The sequence below is a fragment of the Diabrotica undecimpunctata genome, chromosome 7 (assembly GCF_040954645.1).
Source record: "Diabrotica undecimpunctata isolate CICGRU chromosome 7, icDiaUnde3, whole genome shotgun sequence".
Taxonomy (NCBI): Eukaryota; Metazoa; Arthropoda; class Insecta; order Coleoptera; family Chrysomelidae; genus Diabrotica; species Diabrotica undecimpunctata.
In genome coordinates, this window is record NC_092809.1 from 13,093,397 (window position 1) to 13,103,126 (window position 9,730).

Consider the following 9,730-nt stretch of genomic DNA (forward strand, 5'->3'; position numbering starts at 1 on the left):
TGCAAATAAATCAAAAAGAAATAAAATAAGGTACATTACCATTTTACTATTAATTAAATAATTTTCTTGCATATGTAAAATAATTAATTTGTTATAATCTAATTTTTTCCTATATTATTCAAGTGCTATCACATGAAAATATAGTTTGCACATTTATATTTTGAAAATGTGTAAACTTATGTATCACCTGATTCAGTTTCTTTGACAATATTATTATTTTTTAATGAAATAAAAGTTAATGAGCTATTAAGTTTTTTTATTACTTTATGTTTGCTTATTGGTATGTAAAAAGCTTATGTTGATCGTTTTAAGCGAATTGATATCAAGATTGCAATAGGGAAATTGTATGTGAATGATAGCTTGAATAGTGAACTGTTCTGTGTAGCATATTTATTAAAATGCAATTTAATGACAAAGGGAAATGCTTACCTCAAAATGTGGCTAGCATACAAGTAATTTCATTTATTCCTCTTCTCACATGCTTATGCTCATTCAAGAGCCATTACCATTCTACCTCTTTTACTCATCTTAAGAGTATATATCTTTCATACTAGAGTCATCAGACTGAAGATCCATTTTTTATTGACTCAATAAATTGCTAGGAACTGGCCTTTCAGCTGCTTTTACAACAGAATGCACCTCAGAATACTATGTACTTGAGAAGTCAACAGAGGAGTAACTAAAGGATTGTTGACATAGGAAGTATTAGTCTACAAGTCTACTCAGCATTGACGGATAGCTCTTTAAATACAAATTATATTTCATGCTGGGATGTGGTTTTATGAAGTGGATATCCCAGAAAGATTTTCTGTTCACCAAAGTAACAGTTTTGTAAGCAAAAAAATTCTGGCAGTAATATCTTAACAAAATGTTAATCTGTATTTGTTCAAACAATCTTCAGAATCTTCCTTGCCTTGATTGTTGACAAAACTAGAGAAACTTGAGTTGTTAATAGCAAATCAGCTGAGCTTCAAGTGGGTCATACTGTTCCACTTCCATTTGAGTTAAGAGGTCTATTGTGGCTCCTTCTTAGGTTAAAATTGTTTTCAGCCTTTTTAAAACAGACTAATATGGTCTTTGGTGAAATTTATACGAAGTTATAGGGCTACAATTGATAATGCTAAAATGAATTGAGCTTTATCCTATACAACTATGGACACTTGCATAGAACATGTTTCTCTGTCTCAACATCAGCCTGACGAATTCTGCAATTCACACTTGCTATCAGTCCAATTTTAATTCATGTGCCCCTTGAGGTCACAGCATTCTATTAGGAGACCTAGAATCATTTGCAGATTATTCATACCTAGTAGATCTTAATAGATTATTCATGCCTAGTAGATTTCTTCTTCGAAGGTTTATGTATAAAAACCTGTTTGAGACCAGTAGTTACATTACATCTGTTCCACCCAGTCCGATATCATTCTTTAGGTTGCGCTTTGTGTTATGTGAACAAAAGGTTCTGGGTCTATATATGAGGTTATTTAAGGGGTATATTTGGGTAGCTCTGAAACAGTGACAATTATTCACACATGAGCAAAAAAGGTAGTTGTAATACTGCTATTAATATCTTAATAATGACCCAAGCAGAGTAAGTGGTCATTTTTAATTACAGCAGTGTTTACATGATAAAAAACAATTATAATTACTGTTTTTGTTGTGAATAAGCCACAATTTAAGTTTATATAGTCCACATCTCATTCAATAATCACCTAATAAAACATATGTTAAAAAACTGTCTTCTAGTTGAGTGAGATTCTGATTTTATACTAAGGGGATTAAAATCTCTAAAGGAAGGTGAATTAGGTGGTCTTTTTCTGGAGCAGAGACAAATTGTTTAAAAACTGATGACATTTTTTTAATAGTTTGACAAAAAAGCGCAAAGTTTAATTTTTATCTTTTTAGTAAATTTTAATATATTATTAAGTCGTTTAAAACTTATTAGCGTGGAGCATACAATAATAAATATTTGTAACATTAATAAATCAGAAGGAAGAAAGGTTACCAGGAATTAAAAAGGTTATAAATAGGTTTTCATGACAGAAATTGTTCAGCTGTAGAATGTATTAAGGCAGTTTTTTTTTTCACCAATTTACTTACTTGTGTCTTTAACATTTTCTGTGGTTGGCATACATGTGAGCCACATAAGGCCTCCAATGGGCAGATAGTCCACATGTATGCCATTGGCTATATTCCTTTCTAAGATGTAAAAAGTTTCAAAGTATAATTATTAGCTCATACATCCACATGCAGTGTGTTAAATAAATAAATATATAGGATATATGTCTGCTGTGACACTAAATGAAAGAAAACAAATATTTATTTACTCTTATATTAACAATTAGAGACCCAAATAGTCCACTAAATAAACAACTGAACAATTGCCTCAAAATCATAAAAATAGTCAGAAATATATTTTACTATATTTTCCATCTAAATATCTTCATAACTGACAATAAATTATTCACTTTGTATTTCATTCTTCCAAACTGCAAAAACATACAACATACAAAATATTGCTCAAGTAAAACTAATTTATTACTTTGATACAGCAACAATGAAGGATGACAGGAATCTATAACAGTTCTAACAAAATGAGACTAGTGAAAGAGCAAAAATGTATCTACAATCACTCAACATCATCTTCTTGCAAAGAAGCGCTTTGATTTCCACTTTGTGCTTTCATGAGACGAGGTGCCACAGCTGGCAGTCTTTCAATAAGTAAATGGAACACATTGGGTTGTAGTGTTTGTTGTAAGACTTGTAGTAAATCGTTTGGTTGCCCACAAACAGTAACTGCATTACCCAAATGGTCTACTCCATTCTCAAGGTCACCTGCAGCTAATAACTCTTCTCCTAGTTGGATTTCTTGCAAGAAAAATCTTTGTACTGCTTCATGATCTTTAATATTAGGAAACACTGTACTAGATCTTTTTCCAGATGATGCAGCTGCATCCCGACGAGCACGTCTCCCTAAAACAGGTACTTGTTTATAAAATATAACCTATAAAGAAAGGGGTGACTTACTTTGTCTCAATTTTTTCTTAAAGTCTGGGTCGTTGTGCCTCTGTTTATCAAAGTAAAAACAATATCCGATAAATAGGGTTGCTGAGACGCCTGCACATATGCCAAACATTGCTTTGGGGGATACCATTTTAAGAAAATTTTCTAAAATTGTCCCTCAAATGCCAGTGTCCATCACCCCACCACCACACAAGCAAAAGAAAATAATTTATAGGTGGCGACACATTTCCGGATCGATGACAAATAAATGCATGAGGCATTTTTTGGCCTAAATGCTATTAATATTATTAATAAATAGAATAAAATATATTAACTAGAGAAATTGTTTAAATAAAGAGAAAATACAAAAACGATAAATTTTTATTTTAAAAATATGTTTTTTATTTATGTCGACAAGCAAGACACCGCCAGAGACCTCTTTTCTCAAATATAGCTAGATGAATAAATTGTTAAAAATAGTGCACATAAAAAGAACAAGAAGAACACAGATAAATTACGTGTGTTATGCAAGAAGAAAAAGATAGTTTGTAGGTTAAGCGAAAATAAACAAATAATTGTTAAATAAACTGTAATAAAATTATCATTGTTTATTAAAATTTAAAAATAACATTTGTTTTATTAATTTTTAAAGTCACATTTGTAAACATGGAGTACATTCAGAAAACGGCAAAAGATTATAAGAAATGCTGTGATGTAGATATGGATTCAAAGGTAAATAGAAATTGTGTTTTTGTTGGACATAATAGAAATCCATTGTTTTTCTAGTTGAACTCATTAAATAAGTCTATTGACGAAATGTTGACGAGATTAGAAGAATTCCAGACAATGATGTCATTTGTGGAACAGGATAGAAAAGATTACAATGATATTTTAACTTCAGTTCCAAATTACAAAGATGAATTTGACATCTTATGTAATCGAATAGATACAGTGGATAAATTGACTACTCATATTAAATCTAACTTAGATGTATTGGAAAATGAAATTGAAAAAGCAGAAAGTAGTTTAGGATGTAGTGAGAAAACAGCTAAAGTTACTCAAATTTTTACACCATTGTTTGTAAGCATCTTTTTATTATAGTATAAATTTGTAGTAATTATATATACAATACTATAGTCATTGTATATTATACAATAGGTGTGCTTAGCCAAAATGTGGTACTAGTGTAGTAAGAGGATAGGATGTCTATGGATATGAAATTTATATAAATGAATTCTGCTTTATTTACTGATGATTGTACAATGATTTTTATTATCTGAAAAACATTATTTTTTATGTAATTTGTATTTAAAATATGTGTTATTTTTAAAAGCCATCACCATTATATATCATGAAACAACAAGAAATGACACTAATGACAACCATTTCATATGCTCAACTAGTGTAACTCTAACCAGTGTGTCCATAGTTATACAAAATATGTTTTCTTATGAAAAATATTTAAAGATTTTTAATGAAATATTTTAAAATTTTATTCTTAACTACTTTTAACATAAAATTACTGCTTTGATAACAGATTTAAGTTAGTTTTGGTTTGGTTATGTTAGGTTACACTAAACTATTTATTCTTACCCACTTTTAACAAAAAAATTACTGGTTTGCTAGCAGGTTCAGCTTAGATTTGGTAAGGTTCATAGGTTAAGTTAGGTTTGGTTACATTCATAGACATATAATACAAGATAGACTGACTGCTGCAACACAGTAGCGTTCCTCCAGTCCAACAGAGAAAACTGACACAAAGCAGTCTCTGCATCTCTATCTAATGGGCTGAATTTATCGACTTATCGACCATGTTACCTTCCCATTGGTCATTTCTGTCACGTGGTCGATAAACCTGGCAAATTAGCAAGGGATGCAAAGGCTGCTTTGCATCAGTTTTCTCTGTCGCACTGGCGGTCCGACGCTGTATTGCAGTGTTTTTGTATTATATGTCTATGGTTAGGTTAGGCTTAGTTAAGTTAGATTCATAGACATATACAAATAGACTAACTGTTGCAATACAGGCCTGTTTCCCCAGTGCAGCATAGAAAACTGAAGAAAAGCTCTCCCTGCATCTCTTTCTAATGGGCTGGGTTTATGACCCAAATGACCAATTGTAAGGTCACATGGCCGATAAATCCAGTTCATTAAACAGATATACAGGGGCTGCTTTGCGCCAGTTTTCTTTGTCGCACTGGGGAACAGGCCTGTATTGCAACAGTCTATTCGTATTATTGTCTATGGTTAGATCCAATTTATTTTTCAAACAAAATTTTTGAGTCTTTTTAAAAGTTAAAAGTGGCAATAGTGTCGAATGTACATAAAATTTTGCTTTATGTGCATATCAGCCAAATTGAAAGATTAAAAATCATTATTACTTTAAACAATATTTTTACACAAGTTGATAGTAAAAATCATTGATATTTATTATTTTTTAATTACGTTTGTTATAATTAAGGGATTTAAATATCTTTGTTGGGTTTTCATGTAAATTTTTTTTAGGTTAGTCTATTACTTTTTTGATTTTTGGTCACTTTTACTAATTTCCAGCACAGAAAACATTAACATTTGAGCTTTCCTTTACTTTTTCGGCACAGTTCACCAAAAATTAGGCATTTTTGAGGCGTACCCTCTTAAAAAATAGTTACCCAAAACGCAATTTTTTTCCACTTGATAACTTGCAAGCCAAGTATAAAAAGGTAATGTGCTTAAACTTGTTATAAAAATTAAAACAGTCAAAAAGCAAAAAGTATGAAAGTAAAATTGTTTGAAAATTCCCAATACAGTAGACTCCTTAACCAGTCCCGCATTAACCGGCCGTCGTATTAACCGGCCACTCCCCCTTCCTATTGTTTTGCGTACGAGACGTCCTCGCCCCCGGTTGTGTTTTTGCTTTCGAGGAGGATTGAATTCGTCTTGTGCGAAAATGAGTGAGAAGCGTAAACTGGAGGTTGTGACGATGGAAAAACGTCTAAGTCACTCTAAGTGTGCTTAAACGGATCGACAAACGTGAATCGGTAAAGAAAATTTGTTCAGAGTTGAATGTGGGGAAAAGTGCAGTGAATGACTGGCGAAGGGATCAGATAAAATTCTAAAAACTAGATGCACTAAAAAAAATGAAATTCGAGATAGTAGATGAAGCTCCTTGGTTGTGGTTCCTTCAAGTACGGCGAAGGGGCACACCTATTAGCGGCCCGATTCTAAGGGAAAAGGTTTTATGTATACACAGCAAAATTATAGACGGAGCCGAATTTATTGCAAGTGAAGGTTGGCTGACTCGCTGGAAGGCACGCCACGGAGTTAATTATGCACACGTAAGTGGAGAAAAAATGTCCGCGGACGCTTCAGGTGCAACTGATTTTACCTCCAAGTTTGTAGAAATTATAAAAATGGAAAAATTAAAACCCGAACTAGTATATAACATGGATGAGACGGGTCTCAATTTCAAAATGCTTCCAGAAAAAACATTTTTGGGAAGTCATGAAAAATCGGCTTCTGGATTTAAAAGAATAAAGAGCGCATTACAGTTGCTGTTTGTTCAAATGTTGCAGGAACACACAAAATTCCTCTTTTCGTTGTTGGTAAGTCCGCTAAACCGCGTGCATTTAAAAATTTACATCCATCGTCTCTCTCCGTATTCTACAGATCAAAAAAATCGCCATGGATGAGCGCTGATCTATTCAAAAAATGGTTTGAGCGTGAATTTGTTCCGTAAATCTTCCCACTAAAGCAGTCCTACTTCTGGATAATGCTCCAACTCATCGTGGAAACCTAACATGTGAGACAGATGACATAAAAATTATCTTTCTTCCTCCTAATGTGACAAGCTTGGTGCAACCGATGGATCAAGGGGTGATTGAAAGCTTGAAAAGACGATACAGACGTAAATTACAGCCCGAAATTTTACAATGCGCAGAAAGTGAAGATCTCAATCTTATTGATATCATCAAAAAAATTTACTTAAAGGACGTAATTTACATGTTAGCTTCCACCTTCCAAGAAATTCCTGCTTCTACTTTCGTTAAGTCTTGGCGAAAACTTTGGGCCAACATTGAGGAACTTGTTGAGTGTCAACAATCGCACGAACAAGATAATTCTACCACCATTCTTTAAGATTTCCAAACGTTATCCGAAAATGTCCAATAGAAGATATTGAAGAATGGATGAACTGTGACGAGGAACTTGAAAACGAATTTTTGACAGACGACGAAATAATTACACTAGCAACACATGAAGAGCCCTATGAAAATGAGGAGACTGATGATGATGATGATGTTGACGGAGACGAAAAGGCCGTCCACACCGAAGCGACGGCTGCAATGGAGGTGTTGAAGTTGAAGTATATTGAACAACAACCTGGGTCATCTTCAATAGACGTCTTGGTTTTTAAAAAATGGAGAGATATAGCTTTTAAAAATTCACTTAATGTCAAGAAGCAGAAGAAACTTACCGATTTTTTTAAAACAAGTTTGTAAAATATTTAACTATGTGTATATTTTTCAACTGTATACCTACTCCGTGATATTCACCTTCCTGTACATGTGTTTGATATATGTATGTATGTATGTACATACTTGATTTGGCTTATGAAAATGCCTGCACATCGGATTAACCGGCCAGGCTCTGATCCCGAGGTGGCCGGTTAAGAGGGAGTCTACTGTATGTGCAGGAACCATTGTTTCTACCATATGAAATAATTTGTGGTTTCTTACCTCCAAGAAACATACCCGTTCCATCCGTCGCTCCCGCACTTACCGCATTGAAACAAGTCGTAACCTGTCACGTTCGAAATACACACACCTTTTGCTTAATATTTGGCGTTTCAGTCAAGAGCGTAGCCGAATTTTCCAATTTATAAATAAATCATTTAAAATTTATTTAAAGCCACATTTTAATTAAATTATGTTGTTTTTTTTTACAGAAGAAAAATGTAGATAAGAAGCAATCAACACAGAGTTCTGAACTGTTTAAAACTGAAGATTACTTTGATTAGCATAGTGTATTTTAAAATCTTCTATATTTGTATAGGTACACTAAGTAAAATATTTTTATATAATAATATATTGTTAAAATTATTACAAAATTAAAAGTATAAAAATTAAATAGGTTTTGATTTATCACACCAAGTAACTAATTTTTATCTGGCATTTTAAATGCAAAACGGTCATTAAGCTATACAAATTGCATTTTTATTTTCAATATTAATACTGAAATGGGAGTATTATTTGTTTGAATTTTAAACAATACAGTCGATACTTGAGCTCCGTTACACTGAATTAAACAATTAAATACAGGGTCTTCCAATAGAGACTTCCAAATTTTGACAGTTGCTAGCAGCTACATTTTCTTCCATATCTTCCAAATATATTGTAACATATTTAGTCTGTTTTTCAAAATCAAAATGGATGGATATAGCGTACATGTCCAAATGATAAGATTGTTTTATCAAAATGGGTGTTGTGTCCGCCCAGCGCGCATCGCCCATTGTATAGTCGCCATAATCGTTCTACCGAGGGGAAAATTCGCAGTGTGGTGGATAAATTTGAATCAATTTATTCAGTAAATAATTCGCTCACAAGAACTCTGGCTTTCACATAACATAACTGGGCAATACCCATAGAAACTACCATAGACAGCATTATCATACTTAACTAACATAACTGACTAATGCTTATACAGGGAGCTAAAGTTTATTCGTTTACCAAATTCCCATCAGTAAACATGAGCACGTGTTGATATTCGCCGTCTCATTCGTCAAGAGGCTATTAAATATAATTTATTAGACAGATTCTCATGTTACAGATCCCAACTTGCCATCATTTTAAATTCAAATTGTATCGTGTTGATTTTTAAGTTAATATATTGTGTTATATTTATGTTATAGTTATTGTTAAGTTATTTACTGGTCGTGTTATTTTTTAGAGTTTAGTTTAATTGTGATATAATGATTAATATTCAAGAAATTCTTACACTAACAGTTTCAAAAGTAAATATTTTTAAAAATCATATGATACATAGGTCGTACATCAGTACGACCCTGTTTGGCTTACACGTGGTTCTATTGACGATTGGGAATTTGTAGAATGAATAGGGTTTAAAAGTAATTTAATTTAATAAGAGAAAAACGGGATTTTGCACTCTGGGAGTGACCGAGGAGATGAAGCGTAGCTTTCTTATAGTCTAAGCAAGGAGCGATGGATAAATGTACTTTAATTTATTTCAAATGATGGAAATGGGAAGTGCTTTTGAAATGTGTAAAAGATTTTAGTTCCTAGCTGAGCGCTTTCGGCAGACAAAGCCATCTTCGGAGCTATGGTCAAATATTAAGTATCCTTCTAGGATAAATCATGTGGTAAGCAGAAAATTGCTGGTTCTACTTTTTCTTTTCTTTCTTTAAACAATGGAAAAAACAGAAATGACTGTACACTGGACTGAAAAATGGTCAGAACACGACCATTTTCACTGTAGTTGAAGCAGCAGATCTGATTCGTTAATCGATTCAATTCGATAATCGATTTGATTTGATAATCGATTCGATCATCGATTCGACTCGATTTGATAATCGATTCTATTGGATAATCGATGCGATTAGATTTGATTCGATAATCGACTCAATTCGACAATCGATTCAATAATCGATTCGGTAATTGATTAGATTCGATAATAAATTCGAGAATCGATTCGATAATTAATTCTATTTGATAATCGCTTCGATAATTGATTCGAT

At 32.8% G+C, this 9,730-nt stretch overlaps 2 protein-coding genes across 2 annotated transcripts; one reads left to right on the forward strand and one right to left on the reverse strand.

Moving 5' to 3' along the window:
• Nucleotides 1-2,404: 2,404 nt before the first annotated feature.
• Nucleotides 2,405-3,230, reverse strand: LOC140444979 (mitochondrial import receptor subunit TOM20 homolog). Its single transcript, XM_072536736.1, has 2 exons — nt 3,028-3,230; nt 2,405-2,973 (listed from the first exon to the last, which is right to left on the reverse strand). Exons 1-2 carry the CDS (start codon nt 3,152-3,154, stop codon nt 2,630-2,632), a joined length of 471 nt encoding a protein of 156 aa, XP_072392837.1. The 5' UTR covers nt 3,155-3,230; the 3' UTR covers nt 2,405-2,629.
• A 298-nt stretch (nt 3,231-3,528) lies between these two features.
• Nucleotides 3,529-8,106, forward strand: Blos4 (biogenesis of lysosome-related organelles complex 1 subunit 4). Its single transcript, XM_072536738.1, has 3 exons — nt 3,529-3,735; nt 3,790-4,083; nt 7,925-8,106. Exons 1-3 carry the CDS (start codon nt 3,670-3,672, stop codon nt 7,994-7,996), a joined length of 432 nt encoding a protein of 143 aa, XP_072392839.1. The 5' UTR covers nt 3,529-3,669; the 3' UTR covers nt 7,997-8,106.
• Nucleotides 8,107-9,730: the final 1,624 nt, after the last annotated feature.

Coding starts and splice junctions, on each gene's coding strand:
- LOC140444979 (XM_072536736.1), bottom strand. CDS start 3,154: ATGGTATCCCCCAAAGCAATGTTTGGCATATGTGCAGGCGTCTCAGCA. Junction 2,974..3,027: donor TAAGAAAAAATTGAGACAAA/GTAAGTCACCCC, acceptor TACCTGTTTTAG/GGAGACGTGCTCGTCGGGAT.
- Blos4 (XM_072536738.1), top strand. CDS start 3,670: ATGGAGTACATTCAGAAAACGGCAAAAGATTATAAGAAATGCTGTGAT. Junction 3,736..3,789: donor ATGTAGATATGGATTCAAAG/GTAAATAGAAAT, acceptor TTGTTTTTCTAG/TTGAACTCATTAAATAAGTC. Junction 4,084..7,924: donor AAATTTTTACACCATTGTTT/GTAAGCATCTTT, acceptor TTTTTTTTACAG/AAGAAAAATGTAGATAAGAA.